General features: G+C 39.8%; 1 protein-coding gene and 1 long non-coding RNA gene across 5 annotated transcripts in view; one reads left to right on the top strand and one right to left on the bottom strand.

The window, feature by feature from the left end:
* Positions 1-264: 264 nt before the first annotated feature.
* Positions 265-23,724, top strand: LOC308611247 (spermatogenesis-associated protein 31A6-like). Of its 4 annotated transcripts, XM_081260106.1 has the most exons (8): positions 265-407; positions 1,920-2,008; positions 5,616-5,888; positions 11,773-11,968; positions 19,616-19,904; positions 20,847-20,904; positions 21,247-21,307; positions 21,536-23,724. In XM_081260106.1, the coding sequence occupies exons 5-8, from the start codon at positions 19,722-19,724 to the stop codon at positions 23,553-23,555; spliced, it is 2,322 nt and encodes a 773-aa protein (XP_081116232.1). In that variant the 5' UTR covers positions 265-407; positions 1,920-2,008; positions 5,616-5,888; positions 11,773-11,968; positions 19,616-19,721; the 3' UTR covers positions 23,556-23,724. The 4 variants fall into 4 exon arrangements, with proteins under 4 accessions (XP_081116232.1, XP_081116233.1, XP_081116235.1 ...); XM_081260107.1 differs by lacking the exon at positions 11,773-11,968; XM_081260109.1 differs by lacking the exons at positions 11,773-11,968; positions 19,616-19,904 and having other exon boundaries at positions 21,171-21,307.
* LOC308611248 overlaps positions 15,509-25,240 on the bottom strand; it is a 29,653-nt gene continuing 19,921 nt past the window's right edge. Inside the window, exon 3 of the long non-coding RNA XR_014014807.1 lies at positions 15,509-15,904. This is a non-coding gene — a long non-coding RNA (uncharacterized lncRNA). The remainder of the gene's footprint in view (positions 15,905-25,240) is intronic.

Consider the following 25,240-nt stretch of genomic DNA (forward strand, 5'->3'; position numbering starts at 1 on the left):
ATTTTTTACAGGTGACCAGGGACTTGTTCAAACACCAACATTTAACTGTATTACACAAAACATTATGCCACTGGTTTTTATGGGTTATCATTATAATTAACAGCTTTATACAACCGTTGTCTTGTGCTGTTTGTTGTTCAATGTCTAAAATTATTGTTTAATATATATATATATTTTACTTTTAGCAGTTTAAGCCAGGAGAGTAAATCCAGTTCCTATTACTCCATCCTGTCCAGAAGCACAGGTCTTAAGTGAAATTAAATACCAAAGAAACAGTTCCAAATTTTACAACGGATCTATCACTGGTTGTTAGCATATCTTCCCACACCCAAGACACCAAGATAACTTCTACTCACTGTTAAAGCTTTATGATGAGCAAAACTTCCACCACTGTGCTTCCTTAACATGTGAGTATATTTTTAATTTACTGGTTATATATATTCTCTAATTATCCATTATTTTGTCCTTCTTTTTGATTAGATATTGATATCCACATGTTCTTTTCTAATAGCTCACAGAAATTTCTCTCATTAACAACACCAATAGAAATCACAATAAAAATCGCCTTGGGGGACCAAATTTATATCACATTACCAAGTTTTTAATTTGCTCCCATAAAACTTCTGCAAAATACAACCACTATCATCAGTATCATTAGAACAAAAACAAGGCATTCTAATCTCAAAAGCAAAATATTTTATTTAACTTAATAAATTTCACATTATAAAAATTTTCTCATAGCAGCATCCTTAATTCCTCAGTATTCACTAATATTGGGGGATTTTTCTTTCAGTTATTTGAGACTAAGGATGATTTTATTCATCTCTACAGCCTGGTACATATATGTACAATGTTTGTCAAAAGGTGGATATTCAAAAAAATTCTTGACTAAATTATGGTAATTCATGTGATCAGTTCTGCAGTTCTTAAAACTTTAAATTACTTGTTAATTCTAAGAGAAAGTCAGATAATTTTTAGAAGGATTTCCAAACCATGCTAAAGTGTCAGCCTTCATTTCCTTGTCTGAGAGAAACAGGATAGAAATAGATGGTTTTAAAGTTCTCCAAGCTTCTGTGTCCTTTATACATCCACAATTTTAATCCTTATCATTTTCAAGATTTGCTAAATTATTTGAGGTGATCCATTCTCTTATTAAAGTTACATATTTTATGGCACATACTGAGCATATTAACAAATAACTTACTGATAAATGACAATGCCCATAACACCAGGTTAATCTGATTTCCATGAAATGAGCTGTAACTTCAAGAATATTAATTCATCTAATAAGGGTGATGATTTACATAATGTTGCCTAAAATATTTCTCTTGATTATTTAAGAGAGTTTTCCTAGGGGTAAATAGCTGGGAAGTCAATAGAAAAAAAATACAACCATGATTAATTTAATTCCAGTCTAAAGGACTCCATATATAATGTATTTGAGAAAACCAAGTCACTATTATAGATTCAGATAAATGGCTGTATATATGAGATATTTTTAATGTAACCCAAATTATAAGAAATAGTTTTTTGGTATAGAAGCAACCACTCTTTTACCTAAAGGAAAATATAAAATCTGAGTTCATTGTAAATTTGCCTCATTGCCCTCTGTTAGTTTGTGCCTGCCCCATCCTTAGGGGCCCAGTTAAGGACTATTGTATCATCCATACATCAGAAGAGAATGTCTGTGTTCTATGTTGATAGTCAGTCTAAACAAATATTTATACAGTTGAGATCAGAGATATAAAATGTCAGTTCCAAATCCACCCATGATGGCACATATACCAGACAGATGACAAAGGTTATAAAGGCCTGTGAAATACTTGAATCATATTTTGCAACCCTTGAAAGAATTCAAGTCGGAGATTAGCAGAAACCAGGCTCAGTTCTGTCCATAATCCCCTTTATCTGTCTTCTAGCCAACAAAATGAAAACCTGAAGCCAAGCTGACAAATAGAGTGTGAAGGGCCTTCTACTGCATTTAAGAAAAAACTGACACTTGCTATAGGTAAAAATTATCTTTTCTATTACTATTATTGTTGATGTTGTTGTTATTCATAGAAATAATGAAAAAAAACCTAAATAACATTATTCTGCTGGATTCTTTACTATATGTAACACAATAAATTAACTCGCTTCATATTACACTGGGCATATAACATGAAAACATGTGCAGAGAACAGAAATCAGTATCTGTAAAGACAAATTCCCCTGTGATAGAGAAATCTATTATTTTAAGTCCAGACAATTAGATCTATTAAGGTGTAAGAGTGTTTCAGTACAGTCCTGCTAAAAGTAAAGCTTAGAAGTAAATCGAAAAAAAAACCGGAAAACTGATGCCAGTTAGATACAAAATATAAGATTATGCTATGTATATGGGACAGGATAGAACTCTGAATGAGGTCACATGTAGGGAAAGCAATATTAGTGACAAATCAACTAATGTCCTTATTGAGCATAGACATTCCAAGAAGGGTGAAGAGTACTGTATATTAGATGTAACACTCATAATATTCAAGTTAGTTGTAAAAGAAACAAGGTAAATGCTTTCAGTCAATACGATAGGCTGAACTGATATTGAGAATCCTTTCTTCCAATCTGAACACACAGTTTGTTATACTTGTGTTTTCTTTTATATGTTGCTTTTACATGTAGGAACACATAAAAAGCAAATGAACAAGCTTACAAAAAAGGGGGAGGATCCCCAGTCTCAGGATTTAAGGGGAAAAAACAAATTCAACATTAGAATAGTGAGGAGGAGTTGAAACCAAGAAATTCAAGGGGGCCCTGGAAATAATAAGCCTTGTTTTTGAGGGCTGGCTTTAAATATTCGTTGTCTTATCAGAAAACAGGTAGATGCCGTTGTCTTATCAGAAAACAGGTAGATGCTGGAAAACAATAGAATAATATCTTCAAAGTACTGAAGACATATAGCTGTCCAAATTAAAATTCTACACCTCTACACCTCATTTTAAAAAACTACTCAAGAACAAGAAGTAAAGAAATTTTCATTCATAGACAAAGAGGAATTACCACCCACAAACTGTAACAACAACAACAAAAAATGATTAAAGCAGTAGCAGCAGCTATTGGAATTGTCTGAAGGCATTAAAAAATATTCTGATGCCTAAAGCCAATACTTTGAGATTTTTTTTTTTTAACCAAAGTGATCTAGGCGGTGTTTCAATAATGGGAGCTTTAAAAAGTTCTCACATAATTCTCATGTGTTTTAGGCAAGATTGGAGACCATTGTACAAAGAATGTCCTTCAGTAAGAAAGAAAATAAGCATAAAAAGAAGTAGGAAGGTGCACTGAACAGTGACCAGCAAAGAAATTTGTAATGTTGGAATGAATCTGAATAACGGTTGAGTGTAAAAAATAATAGCCAATGGGGGTATATACAAAGTCAAACTAAAACACTAGATAATATACTGAAATACTGGAGATCAGATTTAAAATTTGAGGGGTCCATGAACCGCTTAGGAGGAAGATGAGATAATTAGTTTTAGACTTTTTAAAGTTAGAAATATATGTCAAATTTTTCAGAAAACACTAAAAATGAATACTTCATATATGATTCATAAAAAGGTAGACCATAAAAAGAGAATGAAAAATGTGTTTAAACGAAGTTAGTACCGGGAGGGATAAAACATGGAAAAATAAAGGAGAAATAGATCAATAATCACAATACATTTGATCACAGAGACAATAAAAATAAATTCAAAAATTCCAGTTTTTGCTGCTTACAAAAGACATATATAAACTATTTTTAAGATGCAATGCAATACTTCACTCGAAATAATTAATTATATACATGATAAATGATTTTCAAGATTACATGTTTGGCATGATGACATGTATACAAATTTTTAAAACTCAAAGCAATCATGTATTTTTCATGGATTCATTTGCATATAGTAAAAACTTCAAGCATGGATTCAAAGTATTTATATTAAATTCATGATACCAGTTACCTAAGAAAAGGAAAAATGGGACTGAAATGAGAATAGAGAGGAGAGAAAAGAAATGTGTGTGTATCTGTGTGTTTGTGTGTGTGCGTGTGTGTGAACACATGTACAACAGTCAAATATGTGCTTCTTTCACAGCATGATTCACTGTATTCCATCACAATATTAATAAGATTTCATACGATATGGGCATCTCTGCAGAAATTAAAATTGTCACATGCTTATGTGTATTGGGCAATGAGCTCACCTTACTATTTCCATCCATTCTTCAATTAAAATCTAGAAATGTGAATGGGCTGTTAGAATTTAGTTAGTGAGCCAATTATCTTTACGGAACATGCTAGTTATGCATAGCTTTTCCTTGGCTTAATTATGTTTTAAAATAGCAGGCATTCATTTTACATCTTTAATTGATGGCTATCACACACAATTAGTTTGAAATTTCTTATCAATATGCTTGAAATATATTTGGTTGAATCATTGGAGTAATCTTTCTTGAACTTACCCAAAAGTATGTGTTTAGCCTTCCTAAACACAGTGGCACATTTCCAAATACAAAGTAGTTGCATTAGAATTATTCCTAATATGAAGACATTCAATATTTGTGGAAACAAATTTTCTCTTGAAAACTTAGCTTCCAGATGGAAGAAAAATAGGGGTAGAAATGTATTTAAAGGCAAATTTGAAGATGAGAAATCAACATTCACATTCCATAGTGAAAGAAAAAGGGTTAGTAATTACAGAGAGAAAGGCAAATACAGTGCAAAAATTATTGGAACATATTTTGCTCAATTACAAACAAACTTACATGGTAAGTTGTAGCTTCCATTATTGCACCAATTTGTAGCATATTTTAATATTTTCATTTTGAAATGAAAATTTTAAAAAGTCATCTATTGTTTTTTTAGAAAATCTCTAGAGTGGTTGAAGTGAAATAACTTTCAGAAAATGTGTTAAAATGGGGCTACAAAAGACTTAGGAGGACATAAGCTTGGTTCTTATTATTGACAGTTTGCAAATCAGCCATGGGGATACACATTATTTGCAATTTAAAATGAATGACGATTCTATATACATATAGATGCATCTTATCATATTGATTATAAACCAAGTAAAATCTCATGAAATCTAAGTATGTTTGAAAAACTTAAACCTATTTTTATGTTTTTCCAAACACTAGAAAATGAAAGCAATTTCTGTTGTTTATCATTTTCTTTTGGACTCTCTTGGCTTCCTGAAAATGATTATGTCAAGATATTGGAGAAATATTCATAGGAAGCAACAGAGGCCATGAGAATAGAGACCTACACTGCTTCCTCATTAGAAAAAATAAAATAAAAATTCCTGTCTATCCATTTCAAATTACACTCAGGGATGCTTATAATATAGAATTTGAAAGTTGAATACATGCTAGTTGTCAAGTAGTCAGCCCCGTTGATTACTCATGCATTCCCTCCTAAGTATGTTGTTCTTAGAATTCAGAGGGGTCCTTTAATCACACCCCCCATCTTGACCACTCACATCTCCAGATTTTCCTACTTCACGGCATATTGGTGTTTAACTTATTAAACAAATATTTGTTGAACAATTACTATGCATGCTAAGCAATGGGGATCAAAGATGAATGAATATTCATTTGTCTTTAAGGAGACACAGTCTACTGGAGAGAGGCAGAACTGTGAACAGATGACTGCATAAAGAGGCAAAGTCAAGTCTTATTTATTCAGAGGAAGAAGTCCCCATGATCAAGCAACAAGTAAAATCATTTCATTGTGCAAGACATGGATTTGTGATTGAAAATGCACAAGCATATTTATCTTATTATCCATCATAGATGATCACCTATTATAATCAGTGAGATTTCTTAATGGCACAGCATCTAGAGGAGGACGTCATGCATGAACCTGTCATATTCAGAAAGTAAGGAAGTGGCACAGTGGGAACAATTGAGGAAAGTAAATAAACATGACAGTAGATTTAAAATCTACTTTAACTGTTCTTACTATTATTAATCTATTTGGGCAAGTAGTAGTTTTCATTGATGTTAGCATTTTTTCATCCACGACTTGAAATCAGACATTAAATATTAATATTATAAAAAATGTTACTAATTGAATTCATTCACAAATTTATAAAAAGAGATCAGCACCAGAGACCTATTTATTGGAAACAAAGTAGGTAGAACAATTAAACTCACTTATAGTTCCTTCTCAACCAAAGTGGACAGAAGTTTTATATGTAGAGGTCAATCCTGGGCCAGAGGCTATTTAGTATTTTCATCAAGTCTAGGATGATAGAAACGCATGTGGATTTAGTAATTTACAGTTCTCTTTAGTTGATAAGACTGATGAATACTTTGTCAAGATCAAAATTCAACATGACCATAATATGACCTTGACAAATTGGAGAAGTGGTTTAAAACAATGCAATTTAATAAGTCTAAGGGTCAGATATGGGCTTTAAAGGGATTGGGAAGGAAATGGAATTTATAATAATGTAGGTGATACCATGCCAGTGAGAATGCATTTGTGTGTGTAATATAATATGTAACAAATAATATTGAGTATGACTTGAGTCAAGAATATAGCAATAGCTTTTTTTTTTCTCTCTCTCACCATGGCATAGTGCTTACTCACTCACAAATATTTCTAACACATTTCATCAAAATTTCATCATTTAATCCTGTATCCCTGCTGATAAAATTAAAAGTAATTCTAAGATATATAAATGAAGAGAAGGGTATAAAGGTACAAATAAGTGGGTGAATATTATGAAATTACTTTGTATTGTGCTTTACAAATACGATTTATGCATTTATCTTGTTACTAACACATTCATTCATTCATTCATTCATCAATCATTACATATTTATAGAACTTCTACTATGTCCCAGGCACTGCATTAGGTGCTGGTAATACAAGGTGTGGAAAAGCAAGCATTGTCCATATTTCTTAGAGCCTGCAGTCTAAAGAATAATTACTAATTGTAGTAAATATAGACAGGGTACTATGAGCCATGGAACAGGGAGCCTTTCTCACCTGGAAGGATGAGGAAAGGCATCCCTTGTGAAATGTCTTCTTAACTGATGTATGACGTAGGTAGCCTAAGGGGACAAGGGAGTAAAGGAGTAAGTATTTCTTGCAAAGGGGAAAGCAAGTATTAAGAATTTGAGCTTCAAAAAAGGAATGCTTGGGCCTCCCTGGTGGCGCAGTGGTTGAGAGTCCGCCTGCCGATGCAGGGGATACGGGTTCGTGCCCCGGTCTGGGAGGATCCCATATGCCGCGGAGCGGCTGGGCCCGTGAGCCGTGGCCGCTGGGCCTGCGCGTCCGGAGCCTGTGCTCCGCAACGGGAGAGGCCACAACAGTGAGAGGCCCGCATACCACAAAAAAAAGAAAAAAAAAAAAAAAAAGGAATGCTTCACGTTGATATTACAGTCTCAACAAATACAATTAAATTTCTGGTTGTTAATACATTGCATAAAAGTGGAGGAGTGGATTTCTGCCAAAATTAGGGCATATAGTTAGGATTAGAAATGTGCTCTGTGATATCAGTGACTTTAACATTGCAGTGAGACTGGGAGAAAAAAACGTACAAAGAGGCTATCCTCTGGACCCAATGGCACTGATGTACATCAAGGCTTTTGCTGAAGTAGAAAACCTGCTATTGATATTGAGATGCTCTTGAATGAAACAATGACTTCAAATAAGAGCTCCAAACTGAAACTCAGAAAGACCACCAATCTGACATGACTTAAATTTGAACTGCTTCTCAGATAGGCGATTTATACTTTGGGGTAAATGGAAACTGGGCTTGGTTTCACTAATGATATCAATGACATTTTGCTATTAAATTTGGTTTAATATTTTCATTTTACAAATCCCTAACTTCAAAAACTCTCTAAGGGAAAGTAAGGGGAAAAGGATAGGACTAACTTGTTTAGTTACATTACCTTGAATTTTAAATTTAAATTGAGCTGCGCTATCTCCACCAATGCTTGACTAGAAGCCTGCACAGTGAGTAGTTGTAATGGAGGAGATTGGCTCATTTTAATGGCCACATCTGATGGATCTCAAAGAAATTCAGGTAAAACAACTCTCTGCATAGTTCATAGTCAATTATTTATACTTACAGAAAAATGCCAAAGCCTAGAAAACTTTAAATGGTGGATAATCAGCAACATTCACATTTTTCCTTGAGTTTTCAGGCTTGTACAAACACATTTAGGCTTTGAAAGACACGTTTTGGAACTTTACTGGAGGTATTCTAAGAAATATCTTCATGTTAAAACAATCTCCAAATATTTTAGGAATAACTAGTATCTCTCCGTAAATAATTCATGCCTTAATTAATTATTATCATTGTTAGAAATTAATACTGAAGTATTTCAGAAAAAGATGACATATTAAGAATGTGACACTGCTTCCATGTCGTATAAGAGCATGAGGATATCTCTTATGAAACTTACTGCATTTTGCTACAACATTTTTGTCTATCTTCTCTTCCAGATTACAAGCTTCTTAAAAAATAGACTGTGCACAGATCTAACTTTCTGGCCTATATTTGCAGCACTGGAGACTACTATGGAAATATTAATTCAAAGGATATTTTAGAAAACATTATAGACAGAACTCTACCATAAAAGAGCATATATAAATATAGCATATTTTCTGATGTTATTGAATCATCTTAAGTATTGGTTAATGCAAATTTCAATCTCTAAGGCACTTCTACAACATACCTGAAAAATGATCGTCATCTTGTACTTGAGTGTCCTCACTGAGAAAGAAATTGCAACTCAAAATAAGTTTATTTCATTTTTAGGAAGCTCTAATTGTTAGAAAACTCACTCTTAAAATAAGTTAAAATCTCTATTCCTCAACTTCTATGCATTTTCTTGGTTTTTAAATTAGGGGCAACTTGATCTTTTTTTGATTTTACAGCTCTAACATAGCTAAAGCTGGCGTTCAGGTCCTTTGCCCACTTACCTACTCTTCATAATTATTTTTATTAAAAGAAATATATTGTGGTATAATATAAAAATATACTAACTTGAATGTACACTTTAATGAATTTTGACAAATGTAAATATTTTGTAACTCTGTTTCCATCAAGGTAGACAATTTTCCTATTACCCCCCTTTGCAGTTTTCCCTTTCCTCTTTGCAGTCACTCTCTACTCCATCTTTGATACAGGCAACTGCTGATATGTTTTCTGTCACCATAGATTCATTTTTCCTTTTCTAGAAAGTCATATAAACAGAAACATAAAGTACATACTCTTGTGTGTCTAGCTTTTTTCTCAGCATAGCGTTTCTGAGATTCATCCTTGTTGCATTCCTCATAATTCTATCCTTCTACTGCTGTATGATATGACATTGTATGGATATACCAAACTGGTTCACCCATATAAATCTTGTTGGAGATTTTCTGATGATGGCCATTCTGACCGGTGTGAGGTGATACCTCAGTGTAGTTTTGATTTGCATTTCTCTAATGATTAGTGATGTTGAGCATCCTTTCATGTGTTTGTTGGCAGTCTGTATATCTTCTTTGGAGAAATGTCTATTTAGGTCTTTTGTCCATTTTTAGATTGGGTTGTTTGTTTCTTTGATATTGAGCTGCATGAGCTGCTTCTAAATTTGGGAGATAAACCCTTTGTCAGTTGCTTCATTTGCAAATATTTTCTCCCATTCTGAGGGTTGTCTTTTCGTCTTGTTTATGGTTTCCTTTGCTGTGCAAAAGTTTTTAAGTTTCATGAGATCCCATTTGTTTATTTTTGTTTTCATTTCCATTTCTCTAGGAGGTGGGTCCAAAAGGATCTTTCTGTGATTTATGTCATAGAGTGTTCTGCCTATGTTTTCTCTAGGAGTTTGATAGTGTCTGGCTTTACATTTAGGACTTTAATCTATTTAGAGTTTATTTTTGTGTATGGTGTCAGGGAGTGTTCTAATTTCATACTTTTACATGTACCTGTCCAGTTTTCCCAGCACCACTTATTGAAGAGGCTGTCTTTTCTCCACTGTATATTCTTGCCTCCTTTATCAAAGATAAGGTGACCATATGTGTGTGGGGTTATCTCTGGGCTTTCTATCCTGTTCCATTGATCTATATTTCTGTTTTTGTGCCAGTACCATATAGATGCTGGAGAGGGTGTGGAGAAAAGGGAACCCTATTGCACTGTTGGTGGGAATGTAAATTGATACAGCCACCATGGAGAACTGTATGGAGGTTCCTTGAAAAACTAAAAATAGAACTACCATACGACCCCACAATCCCAGTACTGGGCCTATACCCTGAGAAAACCATAATTCAAAGAGTCATGTACCAAAATGTTCACTGCAGCTCTATTTACAATAGCCAGGACATGGAAGCAACATAAGTGTCCATCATCGGATGAATGGATAAAGAAGATTTGGCACATATATACAATGGAATATTACTCAGCCATAAAGAGAAACGAAATTGATGTATTTGTAGTGAGGTGGATGGACCTAGAGTCTGTCATACAGAGTGAAGTAAGTCAGAAAGAGAAAAACAAATACCGTATGCTAACACATATATATGGAATCTAAGAAGAAAAAAAAAAGGTCATGAAGAACCTAGGGGTAAGACGGGAATAAAGACACAGACCTACTAGAGAATGGACTTGAGGATATGGGGAGGGGGAAGGGGAAGCTGCGACAAACTGAGAGAGTGGCATGGACATATATACACTACCAAACGTAAAATAGATAGCTAGTGGGAAGCAGCCGCATAGCACAGGGAAATCAGCTCGGTGCTTTGTGACCACCTAGAGGGGTGGGATAGGGAGGGTGGGAGGGAGGGAGATGCAAGAGGGAAGAGATATGGGAACATATGTATATGTATAACTGATTCACTTTGTTATAAAGCAGAAACTAACACACCATTGTAAAGCAATTATACTCCAATAAAGATGTTTAAAAAAAAATCTTGGATATTTTGGTCATATCCAGTTTTACCTATTATGAATAATGGTGTTACACATTTTTGTGAACAAATTTGTGTGACATAAGACTTCATATCTCTTGGATAAGTATGAACTATTAGGTAATTGCTTGGTCATATGTAAATGTATATTTAACTTTAAAGCTTTCATGCTACAAGCCCATTAACAATGTATTCATGTTTCTCTAGGTCCACACCAAAACTTGACATTAACAGTTTTTTAAATTTTAGACATTATAGTGGTATGTAGTGGTATCTCATTATAATTATAATTTATACGTCTTTGATGGAGCAATCTCTAAATATATATAAATTATATATACTTAATATATATGTTGTATACAATATATGTAAATATTTTAATTAATTTTTATTGGAGTATAGTTGATTTACAATGTTGTGTTAGTTTCTGCTGTACAGCAAAGTGAGTCTGTTATACTATACATATATCCACTCTTTTTTAGTTTCTGTTCCCATATAGGTCATTACAGAGTACTGAATAGAGTTCCCTGTGCTATACAGTAGGTTCTTATTAGTTATCTATTTTATATGTAATAGTGTGTATACATATAAAAAATATAATTAGGCACTTAAAAATAAAAGGAAGACATGCAAATAGCCAATAGACATATATTCATAGATACATATACTTTACATTTATATATATAACATATCCATAAATATATTTTTGCCATTTTCTCCCATTGGATTGTCTTTTTATATTTGAAGTGTAAAAATTCTTTAATCTGTATGTAAGTTCTTTGCCAGATATTGATATTGCAAACATTTTCCAAGTTTGATCTTTCCTGTTGATTTTCTTAATTTTGATTTTTATTCAGCAGAAATTTCCCTTTCCTCTGTGGTTGTCACTGCCTTGTCAGGGTTGGGTTCTGACCCCTAGTCGTTGGAGTAGAGGCCGTCAGATCTGTTTCTTAGCTGTGTTTCTGATCTGCGGTGTGAGGTCGGGAGGACTGGAGCACTCCCACTGGGATAGAAGCCATTGAGTATTCCTCCTCTGGAGGTGTTCACCTGTGGGTGTGCTCTGTTTTGTCTCCTTTCGCCCATTGTGTGGGCTTACAAAGTACACGGCTGTTGGTACTGCTCTCAGTCCCACCTTAACCATGGTTATGCCGGCAACTGGCCCTGGTGACTCAGGCATCATTTTCACCAGGCCACTGGCCCAGATCCACTGAGGTCAGGTCCCAGGACTGCAGTAGTTATGTACCTGGACCCACTATGTGAGATATGGAGGCAGCTCAGACTCTGGCCTGGCCAAACCCCAGCATGTATGTGCCCACAAAACCCACAGCTGCTAAAGCCAGACCTGTCTCAGCTGCAGGAGCACTTGTCCATTGGGATGTTCCCAAGTGCTGAATTTAGGAAGCCATCAGAGGAAGTGTAATGCCATGATTTGCACAGCCATGAGGAGAGATTTCAGCTCTTCTTCCTTAGTTGCATGTTCCCTGGAACTCAGCTGTGGTTTCAGCCCCATCTCTGCATGTGGGCCACCCACTGGCGTCTGCTCCCAAGGGTGCTGGAGCACACGAGCTTGTCAGGCAGGAGGATGTAGAAGCGGCAATCAGGGCAGGCAGGCTGCCCAGGTGAGAGGGTGCTGGGTGGCTATGGGATGTACGAGCCTGTCAGGCAGGAGGGAGTCAAGGTGGCAAGCTGGGCAAATGGGCCACCCAAGCAGGAGAGTGCTGAGGTGATGATGGCTGGGGGCATGTGAGCCACTCTGGCAGGAGCCCTTCCTAGTGCCTGTGGAGGCAGGGGCCGGTGTGTGAGGAGAGAGGCTGCAATGGGGGCCCCGCCCTTTGTGCATCACTCAGCAGTGGCACTTTGCTTCTATGCTGGTCTGGGCTTCCTCCAGGAGCATTCCTTGTTGTGGAGCTCCTCACTCCTATCCCCTTGAGCTGTCTCCTCACAGCCAACATCATTCCCCTTCCTGGGTCTGCTCTTCAAACCCCACATTCCAACACTCAGCCCCCGTGTGCACCAGTGGTCACCAGTGGCTGGGGCATGCAGAGCTGTGGCCAGACCATCTGTGTAGGCCTCACTCTCTCCTGCCTGCCACAGACTGGCTGCTGCACTGTTCTCTGAGCCACCAAATTTCTCCTTCTGCCCCAGCTTCTCTCCCCGCTGCTTCCCCAGATGCGGGAACCTCTTCTCACCTTCAGCTCCGCTCCCCTGCCCAGGGTCACAGGTCACGTCCCACTTCATCTGCTCTTCCTTTTCCCTTCTTCTTTCTTTCGTCCTACCTGGTTACGTGGGGATCTTTCTTGTCCTTTCAGGTGCCTGAGGTCCTCTGCTAGTGTTTATCAGGCGCTCTGGGAGAATTGTTCCATTGTAGATGTTTTCTTGATGCATTTGTGGGGAGATATGAACTCCACATCTTCCTACTCCTCCGTCTTCTTGACTGACTAATCAGCAGTTTGAGTTTTAAAAGGCCACTTTTCCCCCTTTTTTAACCTTGGTTTCAGGTTCTACCTAATTTAGCTAATTAGGCTCAGTCTCAGGTCATTGTGGTCTGTATTTACATTTCTGATTTGTACCGATTTGCAAGACAAAGACAGTTGCTTTTAATTCCCCAAAGAACTGGCCTGTCACCTAAATAATATTGAAAGATTGATTTGCCCAACTACGTTTTCTTTAATTTGCTTTTCTGTATCAGTGAGAAGATTTCCAACTAGACTGAAATTTCAGAATTCTATAGTCTAGAACTTTATGGTTTAATTTATCATACCTTCAAAACTTGCATAAGGCATTCAACAAAGACCCTCTTTCTGAGTGCACAGATTAGACCCAGAGTAAAGTCTCCATTCTTTATTTTTATTATCCCTTAAATATTAGCTGTCAGTTTTTACTTTATATTGTATAGGCTCAGGTAATCCCACTGGTTTCCTTTAGTATGTTTAATTAATATTTCCTTCATATGCCGTCTTGTAATATCAAACAGGGGAAGAATTTGCCAGTGAAACATGTCTATCCCACACAATATAATTAGGCAAAAGAGAGGTAATTATCTTATACAATGCCCATTTAAACATACCAATTTTTATAAAGACTCTGGGGTCCCCAGAGAGTGGTTGAGCCAAGGGACTCAGGCACTTTTGTCAATCTTTTAACTTGATTAATTGGTCTAACTTTTGCCCCAAGTAATTGTTGGTCAGGTATCTCAGTGTAATTTTACATGTATAAAATTTATATGTAATAAAATATACTTATTTTAAACTGGGGTAAATAGGGCAGACTTGTTTGGGTCTGGCCCTTTAATGTTGATGACAAGTAGGAGATCCCTTTGGCCCATCCAATCTTAGGTAGTATTGTATCCAATCTTTGATTTATCTCATTAATGTCTGTTTTATTTATCCCACTTTAAAATAACCATCTAAAGATTTCTTATTCATTTAGAAGTCCCTTTAAAATTTTCACCTTGTTGGGAAAAAGTTTTTAGACTTTTCCTTCAGTTTTTTCCCTGTTACTTAACCTAATTAACAATAATTATTCTAATGTTTTTATTAGCATCTGTAAGACCCATTTAGGGGAAGCAGAGACCACAAATAAGGTTTCCCAAACCAATTTTTTGGGTTTGTTTGAAACTAAAGGAGTTTTTAGGTTAACCATTATATGTCTAATTTCCCACATTTCCCCCCATAGGAGCCAATGAAACAGCTGTTTATAATGAGAGCTCTCTAAAAATTTACCAATTTAGAAGTTTCTCCAATTTGAAGGATCCATGATCTGCCCATAAATGAGGTATACCTTAATAGTGACTCAAACCAATAAGACGCAAGAGGCTTCCCCACAAAAGAGTGTAAAGGATGCTGTCTAAATAAGATCCAGAAAGTTTACTCCCAAAAGTAGTTTAAGAAAGTAATGGTCTTTGTTGTACAGGCTGACACAATGAAGGTTAAGATGGCAAAAAGCCCCTGAGAGTCGTACAGTCAGACAAAAGACTGCTCAGAATCCCAGTCTATTTGACTGGCTGCCAAATGTACACCATATAAGTACTTTTGGATGGTAGTGACCAAGTTCTCAAAACACACACACACACACACACACACACACACACTCTGAAGAATATCAGAACACTTACATTTCAAAGACACAGGAAGAGAAATGCAAGTTTCCCCTAGAAAGCCTTTTGTTTTTTTGAAGTCAGAATTCTGAAAAGATGTTTTTATCAAGCCAGCTTTTTCTAACTTAACTGCATATGCAATAAAAGAGTCCTATCTTAGTCATTTTTAGGGCAAGATTTTCTTTAAGTCCCAAGTAAGTAAGCACTTGTAAATGTAAATTTTGTATGTACATAAACCTGGCCAGGATATCCGTTGGAGGCTGGAAATCTGTTGTTCCTTTTTCTTTTGTATTGAAAGCTAAGTTCCCCATTCTGAGTTCAATTTGTGAAGATCACTTTTATTTTGACAAACTCTATTAAAGTAGCCAATTCAAGGAAGACAGGTTAGTCTTCCACCTAATTACCCAGTCCAACTTTACTCAGTGTCTTTCACCTGAGCAAAGTCTCCCCAGTCTTTCAACTGAGGATAAACCACACAGTGTCTAAACTGGGCAAGATCTTCCCAGTGTCTTTTAAGTGAGGCTAACCCACTTGAGCAAAAGTCTTCCCAGTGTTTTTCTACTGAGGATAAGCTCTCAGTGTTTAAACTGAGTAAAAATCTTCCCAGTGTCTTTCACTGAGGGTGACCCAGGTACTTCTTCTTGAAACCAAGTTTCAAGGATAACCTACTACTCAAGAGAAGAGTTTAACACCACTGAATAAAACTTAGGATCATCAACCAAAACTGGAGATCCAAGAACCAGGAGATACTCACCCAAATTCGTCTGGACACTCTGAGAAAGCGGACAGGCCCAAGAAGCCTCTGCTGGCGCCAGGACTCTGGATCCTCATAGAGTTCAGGCAAAGAAGAAAAGTCTGCTCTGGGCCCCTTCATTGGTTGCCAAGACTGCTGACTGAAAAATATGCACAACCCAAAAGGAGGATTATGTTTTATTTGGCAGATTTTCTGAGGACTTAAGCCCAGAACACAGCCCGTCAGATCACTCTGAGGAACTGCTCAGAAGACCTAAGGGAGGAGTCAACCAAAACCAGGTAGTCAGAACATCAAAAGATTACTATTAATTAAAGAAAACTAGACATCTCAAGTTAAGGACTTTAGCACTTTTCTATGTATGAGAAGATGAAAGAATCTGGGCTCCGTGAAATCATTCCTTTGAGATGCACCTTAACTCTAGAATCAGTACCCTGTTTTTCTCCATCCCGAATCCCCTCAAGGTGCTCAGTTGAGGGTTCCTGCTTTGACGTCTGACTTGATGACTGCAACATCCTTTGTCTACGGATATGGCAGGGAATATTTTTCATCCACGGGTAAGAAATTGAGGAGAAAATTAACATAATTCAAGACATAAAACCATTACAATATTAAAAATTCCCAAATGTCAAACAAACATAAGTACCCTTGACCTGTAAAATGGAAGATGCCAAAGAAGGGGAAAAAAGAAACACTAAAGAAAATGTAGAAAATAAAGCATAAAATAAGATGGCAGAAATCAATAACAGTAGAACAATAATTAAATAAATCAAGATAAATGTTATCATAAGATTTTTAAATTTCAAAAAAAAACCCCATCAAACAAAACATATTGAAAATAAAGTCATAGAGAAAATTTAGAGAGCAAATATGAATGCAAAGAAGACCTGTTAGGTAGTTAGTGAGACGTTAGCAGCAAGGAGGTGACAGTGGTGGGAAAGACAAGAAGAAATTGAGTCACACGCAGCCACCTGGGGACCCTCCCTTGACTCCACCCAGAACGGGAGAAACTATGGTCGGGTGGTGGGCAGCTTATCCTGATAAAGAGAGGCACAGCAACACCAGGGGACTTCTCCAGGCTGTGCATGCCCAGACCAGACAGGCGCATAACCTACAGTAAATCCAAACTCATTATACCATAATTACAATAAATTACATGTGGTTTTGCCCCTCACCCCACCCAGTAGGAATCTCTTGGGGATTCAAGGATGAGAGCATGTGCAGCAGAAAGCTTGTTACATAGCTCAGGACTGTCAATCAAATAATGATCCTTGTCACTCACCCCCACCTCTCTGCAAAATGCTCCTTAAAAGCACTCGTAAGCCTTTCTAGGAATGTGCTTTCAATTTGCAGAAACAGTACACCCATCCCCCCCCACCCTGAGAGTGTACCTTTGCTTCGATATACTTTGCTTTGGGCCTGCTTCACTTCGCTGAAATAGCCTGTTCTCAGAAACAGCCTGCTCTTTCTCTCTCCTCTCTCTCCCTCTCTGAGAGTGTACCTATGCTTAAATAAACTTTGCTTTGTGCTTAAGCTTAACATGGTAGTTTGCGATCCTTTGCTTACTATCATGGAACCAAGATAGCTGGTCCAGGCCTTCCACTGACCTCCTCGGTTGAAGCTATTTTGTTACAAAGCATGTCCACATGGTGACAGACCTAAGTCTAAATTTTGATAAAAGGTTGAATTAAGGTGAGAATATCATATGGGAGGAAAAGACTGTAGGAAAAATAGTAGATGTAGGAGATATGTTTGTGAAAGTGCACATTCATGGCAATATAGCCAAATAAACTCACATGCTCACGTTCCCACTAAAACTGTATAAAATTATGACCAAGAAGCAGAGAATACACATTATTGTAAAGCCCTCATGGGGCATTAAGACATATTTACCATGTGAATCCTTCAGTGAATCTTGTGTTACTGCTAAGGGATAGAAAGTGGTGTCATAAGGGAATTTTGTGTAAGACTCAAAGCTCCCTTTCTATATGGTTCAGGCTGGACTTGAAGCTTCAGGGGCCTGGGAGGATGGGGCAGGAAAGGCAAGGCACACTCAGAAAAGAGAATACATACATAACACACTAGGAATATCTGAAGAGGCTGCTCAAGACCTGGCTCAGCCCCAAGGGTTTGACTCCTAGTCCTACTCTTCACCCTACAGCCCGTTAGGGTCAGGACCTTGGCTCCCCTAACCCATTCCTAGCTTCCGGGTATAGAATGAGTGCACGTCTGAATGTTAATGTTCTCTCAAAATTTACATGTTGAAATCCTACCTCTTAAAGATAGGAGGCGGGGCCATGCAAAAGTGCTTATGAGCTTTCATGAATGGGATTAGTGCCTTATAAAAGAGACTCCAGAGATATCTCTAGCCTCCTCCCATCATATGAGGATACAGAGAGAAGGCTCCAGCTGTGAACCAGGAAGAGAGCTCTCACTACGAGGTGGCCATACTGGTGACTTGATCTTGGGCTTCCCAGCCTCCAGAACTGTAATAATAAATGTCTGTTGTTTTTAATCTACCCAGTCTATGGTATATTGTTATAGCAGCCTTAATGGATTAAGACCACATATTTCAAAATTTATCTGGAGAGTGGGGACTGTCTTATCGTTGCAAACTAAGAAGTTGGGTTGAGACAACATATGAAAGATTTTTTTTTAAGTAGAAAATTATGGATTATTGGATTTGAAAGTACTAGATTGGTTAAGGAAAATGAGTACGTGTGTGTGTGCGTGTTTGCAGTGTGTCCCAAAAGTTTTTGTGCAGTTTAAAGATTTACTAACTCCAGAATTATAAACACTATAAACTTACAAAAACATCATTTGAAGGTTTAACTGTTACCAGATGCAAGTCTGTGTGCCTGATGCACAGTGAGGCTAAATACTGAAACATCAGAATTTGGAGCAGAGAAAGGTTTACACAGTGCCATGCAAGAAGACACGTGGCTCATGCCCAGGAAAAACCCCAAACTTCCTGAAGGCTTTCAGCAAAGCCTTTTTAAAGGCAAGGTGAGGGAGGGGCATGGCTAATTGTTGCAAATATCTTGGTGTTGGATCCTTTGTTCTAGCAGCTGGCCAGATGGGTCAGATCCTGGTCAGGTCACGTGTTCCTGTAAACCTCCAACAAAACAATTATTATTCTCTGTTCTGCAACTTTTTATCTCCATGAATGGGCTCTTAAAAGTCAGAGCCTTAGCAATAGGCTATCCTGTATATTTCAGGCTATAGGCAACATTGTTTTCCAAAAAGTGCAGAGCCAGCCTGGGTCACAGGGATGGACAGAGTTAGCTCCGGCAACAAAGCATAAAGATTAAAGTAAAGAAGATCTAATGTGGAGTCAGATTTGTTCTTCCCTATTACATAACTATTTATCATTCTTTCATACTTATGAATTTTGAAAAATAAATTATTTTAATTTTTGTGTGTAGTTCCCTCTGATAGAAAATGAGGCAAAACATACACTATTCACAATTCACAAAACTAAATAAGTGTAAAAGAAATTCAAGTTCTATCCCTGGGTTTACACAAGACACAAACATGATGTGGGAAAGTTGGAGCTGAGGACAAAGGAAATCCTGAGTAAAAATGTCTGTGAAACAGCCAGTCTTCCAGGGTCAGCTTAAGATGTTCAAGAGTTATCAAATTGGTGGGCCTCAAGTAAAGGTCTCTAATGGATGAAGGAACCAGGTTCCAGATGCAATGAACAGAAAATTGGCTAAGGTCTCTCTGACAGGATGAGAGTAGTTGGAAGGAGGGATCTGGAAGCCCCAGGAGGGTGCAGGTGTCTGTGGGTCTGGATGGGAAGGCGGGGCAGTGATTCAGCCTGTTTCTCTTATTGCCCCTCCCCCACACTCAGGAGCCCTTTGTGACAAGGCCACAGCTCTGTGATGCAGGCCTGGGGTTCTGCCATCAAGTGAACTCCCAGTGCTCTGTTGCCTGAGGGCAGCAATGCAATTCAGAAGATGGAGAATCTCTTTTCTTCGAAAAACATTGTTGCTATCTGGCTGAGATGCAGCCCAACTTCCTGGGTGATTAATATCATCCTTGGGTTCCTGTGTGGACTGGTGCTCTTCCTAATGTTACTCCCCTGCTTCCAGAGTAATCCATTCTTAGCACCACCTAGGAAACATAGAAACATCAGGAAGGTAAGAAACCTTTGGCTTAATCCCAGCAGAGATTATCTCTTTTTTTCTTATTCTTGTTTCCACTTTTCTAAACCACCTAGAGAGACTCCTGAGATGGGAACTCTCAGAAAAGTATAGAACATCATCCTTCTAGGGAAAAGCCAGGCCAGAGAGGGGTTAGAGTGGGCATGAGGATTTCTAGCCTAAGATCGTAGACCAGGAGTTCAGGTATGGTAGAGGGCTCCAGGGCAAGTCCCAAATGCAGTGACTAATAATGGTCAAGGACTGGATTACTAAGAGTTCAATCTCTGCAGGAAGGCTGACCCCTGAGCCCTGGTTCACCAGCCACCTACCCACAGCGGGTGTCACAAGTGAGACCTTCCTCTGTGTTGGGGCTGAGCCCCTGAGAGCCTGAGAGAAGAGGCTGGAGTGGAGGTCTGGCCTTGGGAAGCAGAATCCTATCTGACAAAGCTCACGTGGACATTTAGGTCTGAGAATGTGTGTGTTTCTTGATCAGAGGAACAGTGACAGAAGAAATCTATGGTGATTAAAACTTAAAAAATCCTTCTTGGGCTTCCCTGGTGGTGCAGTGGTTGAGAGTCCCCCTGCCAATGCAGGGGACGCGGGTTCGTGCCCCGGTCCGGGAAGATCCCACGTGCCACGGAGCGGCTGGGTCTGTGAGCCATGGCCGTTGGGCCTATGCGTCCGGAGCCTGTGCTCCGCAACGGGAGAGGCCACAGCAGTGAGAGGCCCGCGTACCGCAAAAAAAAAAAAAAACCTTTGCACGCTTCAAAGAAGAAAAACTGAAAATATTGTTATCCACTTTAAAAATAAGTAAAAGGGGAAGAAAACCCACAGAGTTTTAGTTAAATGTAGAAAGTCATGTTGTTCATGAACACAGCTTGCCTAGATAGAGGACAGTGAGAGTTGGGTGTTCGCCCCTCATTTTTTCTTCTCTCTCAGCATCAAGTAGAGCTGAAGGGGAGGAGCAGGAGTAGGAAGAAAAGTGGATCTTTGAAAGGTAAGCCTTTGCCATTCAGCCCTGCGCGCCCCCGAGAGTTAGCTTCCATCTCTCCTAACCCTGAGGGCCCAGCTTCACGGTCTCTGAGGATGCCAGTGGCAGAGCTTATTCCTCAGGAAACAGAGCCTGAGCCTAATTAACGTGGAAGCACTTTGCAAAGGACAAACCCTTTTCAAGTGAGACTTACCATCACTGTCAGGGACATGTGGCCTTGGACACTGATACTTGGGCTCCAGAGTCTAATCCTCCAAAGATTTCCCTTAAAGGGCCATTGCACTCAGCCTCCTGAAAGACTCTTAGGCCTCTGCCTTCACCACCATGACCCAGTCTCCTGATTTCCAGCTTGCAGAGATTGCCTGGAAGAACTGGAGGGGACTCACAACCTGGTTTCACTTCTGCAAAGGTAAAGAATCTTTCCCCTTCTCTCCTGGGTCGTCCTTCCTCCCAGAGCCTATAATGTGACCCCAGCCCTGGGAGGGGGAGCCATGGGAAGGCGTGGCTAAGGCCCTAGAGTGAGGGAGAGCAGGAGCTTTATGAAGTCAGTGTGGGGGCAGAGGAGGGTTCTTGGGCTGCAGGTGCCCACCCCTGCCTGTCCTGTCCAGCCATCCTGGCCCCATCTGCTCTCCTACAGCTGCCTGGGGAGGCTTCCTGGCAAGGACAACTTTCATCAGCTCTCATGTCAAGACCCTCCTGGTGAGGCGTGCAAAGCAGTGCCTGCTGGAGCCTGTGGAAGACACTGCTTGAAGGGTCGGGAACCCTGCATGAACACCTCCTGTAGGGTTTCCTTCCTTGATCCAGACACTCGAGAGGTGCTGGAAGCACATATTATACGGTTTGGGGTAAAGCACAGGTGGACCCTACCCCTCAAGGTCCTCAAGGCCATAAATGTCTTTAAGTTGAAAAAGTTCCAACCCTCCACCGTTCTGCAGTTTGCCTCTTCCCCTGCAGCTACCTGTGTGTCTGGGTCCCACTCAACAGTCCAGTTTGCTGAGTTCCTGGAGAAACCTCCTCAGGCTCATTCAGGAGAGAAGGTGAGAACAGAAGAGTCAGTTCCTACCCTGAAGAGGCCTCTCCTTGTCCCCTCAACTGTGTGTAAGGAAATCCAGAGTGCCCTGGGAGCGATTCCATCTGGTGACTGCCATGGGCCCTCAAAGGCTTCTCTGACTGGACAGGAGGGCAGGCCACCTTCTCAGTCCCTCACACTCAGCCTTGTGGGCAGAACCTGGAAGAGTGAGACTGTGGAATGGGTCAAGAGGGACAGCCTAGAGCCAGGTCCAAGTTCAGCAATGGTCAGGAATGAGCCAAGAGAGGAGAGTGGTGGTCAGGCCTCAGGAGACCCCTGCCATAGGGTAACAGTGATGGAGGTGAACTTAGGATCCCAGTCTTTGAGAGGTGAAGAGGCCAGGGAGGCTGTGGAGGCCAAGGAGTCTCCTGCTCTTCAACCACAGTCTCGTGTTATCTTGGAAACCAAAGTGTTGACAAAATCCCAAACCACAAATGTACATATGAGGAGTTTAGAGGTGCCAGGGGCCAGTAAAAGTTTCCTACTACCTAGAATGTCTGTTTTCCAACATCCAGGTGAGCCATGCCTTAACATGGAGGTTGCTAGTGAGTTTAACTCCAAAGTAAAGGTACAGTCAGACAACCAGCTTCAGGACTTTCCCAAACACAGGTTCCCTGCTGCAGACAACTTGGCTTCTCAGGTGCCTCAGTGCCATCCCCAGAGAGTCCCCACCAGAGACAGGTTAGCTTCCCAGGAGCCAAGTGGCCTTATGGAAGCCCAAAGGAGCAACCTAGGGCAGCAGGAGCCCAAAACTTCAAAACTCCAAGACTCACGGAAGAGCCAGAGCAAGATGATTGCCCCTACTTACAAAAGAGAGGACTGTAGGGGGCATAAACCAGGAGAGCATGAAGAAAGGTTTAAAGAATTAGGGACCTCTCAAGCTGGAAGTATGCGCCACCCTGCCCAGGTCAGGGGAATAACGGACTCTATTGGGAGCAGATGTCTCCAGCGCATGCCAGAGAAGAAACATAGCCCTCCAGAAAGCCTCTTCAGAAAAAGGATGAGGCTATTTTTAAAGTGGATTTTCCCCAAGAAAAAAGTCAATGGTCGAGATGCTCTGCAAAAAAAAAAGCCCATATCAGCCACTGCCCGGAGTCACGGATCAGTCAAAAGCAGATCAATCTTGAAGAGTGAGACTGCTGAGGGTCAGGCACGCATGGCAGCTGTTGGACAGATCCTAGAAGAAAAAAGAGCAATTCACCATGGACTTCATGCCACAAAGTTAAATGAACACAAACTGGAATTCCAAGTCCCAGTATGTGGGTGTTTCTGCTACCATAGGCTTACCTCCTACCCAGAGCAAGGGAGAATGATGGGTTATACAGCCTGTAGTCATAAAGCCACCTCCAAGGGCCAGAGTTGTTCTATGAGGGAAAGGAAAGTCAGACACCAACATAGTTTGAAAAGTGTAAGGTTCGAAGATGAGCAGCTGGGCCTAAGGTGCCTCCCATCCTTGCCCCCCAAGAAGGGTTTGTTTCCAGTTAGTACCTGCCAGTATGGGCCAAGGATTCCAGGTGCCCCAGCCCGCCATCAACACTGTCCAAGGCATTGTCATCTTTGGGGAGGTGTCTTGCCTGGTCGACAGTAAAATCCTTCTTTAGTCTTCCCTTTAGTAGGAAAACATGTCTCCAAGTAAAAATTCAGTCCATGTAGAGAAAATGATTTTCTCATTAGCACATCCAAGATATTTAGTGTTCCCCAATACATGTATATATATATATATTTTTTTTTTCCTAATAAAAGCATAGTGTAATGGCTGCTGTCTGTGCTGCGCACTTTGTCTTCTAGAAGGGATGGGCATGGAGGGAGGTGGACAGTAGCATCACAAGCTTGCTCCTTGTCTCGTGTCCCTTCATTGCACCTTATAATACTGTCATTACACAAACCAAAATTACTCTAACAATGAGACGGGAAAAACCTATGAAACCCACACCCAAGGATCTGGTTCAACCAATCTTTCTCCTTCTTCTATGCTACTTTGAACTTTATGCAACTGTAGTGGATAGGTTTACACGATAGGGCTGGAGATTCCAATTCAGTCTCCAGGAAGTGTCAGAGCCAAGTGGATGGAAGTTTGGGGGGAATAGAGTATGGGCTCTGAGTTCAGAAACAGGAGAAAGCTTGCCCCTGGATCTCTTGGTAGGGAATATACAACATCTGCTCTTAAGAGTTCCTTCTCTCTCTGATGAAGGCTGGGATTGAGATATGCCCTATGAACCCCTTTTAGCTTAGCCATAATAAAATGTACAGCATCACCCTCCCCCACCTCTGTTTTTCCTATACTTTAGAGCAGCAGCAAGGATGGCATTTCCAGCTGTGTGTGTGTAGGTGAGGGGAGTATCAGGGAGGCTGCTGAGGGCTGTGTTGAGTCCAGTCCCATATAAATGAATGGCTATGTTCATGGGTCACCTACCTTCCACTCTATGTTAACCCCAGAGAAGGAGTTTTGGATGAATGGAATAGGGGTGTGACTGTGGGTAGTAACTACCTGATGGTCAAACACTGTGAATTTAGGGTGGGATGTAGGTGTAGAAAAATCACTGGATCCAAGGAAGGAGGCAAAGTGGTACCAGATTCCCATAAATGTGCAGTTCTGAAAGAGCAGCCCCCTGACATACAACCACCATCTAAAGGCCTAAAGGGGAGGAAAAGTTAAGGGTCCAGTAGCTCATCATGGCCCCACCCCAGGGTCTCTACCCTATTCCAACTCTAAGATCACAGACCTAGAGAAACCACCTTTAGGTCAAAACAGAAAGTCAAACTTATAGAAGTAAAGCAAATCAGGGAAGGTTAATCTCTTAATACTATATTTAATAAGCTTACACATCATCTCCTCTTGACTTTTAGAAAGGATAACTTAACAATAGGTGTAAAAGCCAGGACTAGGGAACTTGGGATGTGACTCCTAGTCTGGTGACCTTCACATAAACACATGGCCCAAGGACTGCTCCAGGGGAGAGGTGGGGACTGGCTTGTGATTGTGTAGTAAGCCTTGCCTGTCTCCCAGTCCTTGATCACCCCAGAGCCTGGCAGGTGAAGAAGCAATCAGACAGGATTTGTGGTGGTGTGGAGGTGACCTGTGCAAAGTGGATGGGGCCGGGTGCAATCCAGGAGTGTTCCACTGATCTGCTTCTGGCACAGCTTTTCTTGTCTCCTGACCCCCATCCATATGGAAAAGCAGGGAGATGAGGAAGAATTTCTCTAGAGTGATTTGGTGCTTTCTGCCATGTGCAGGGCGCATGGTGGACACAGCTCCAGGTGGTGTCTTTCTCA

Source organism: Mesoplodon bidens (assembly GCF_964165515.1).
Source record: "Mesoplodon bidens genome assembly, contig: HAP1_SCAFFOLD_287, whole genome shotgun sequence".
Classification (NCBI taxonomy): domain Eukaryota; kingdom Metazoa; phylum Chordata; class Mammalia; order Artiodactyla; family Ziphiidae; genus Mesoplodon; species Mesoplodon bidens.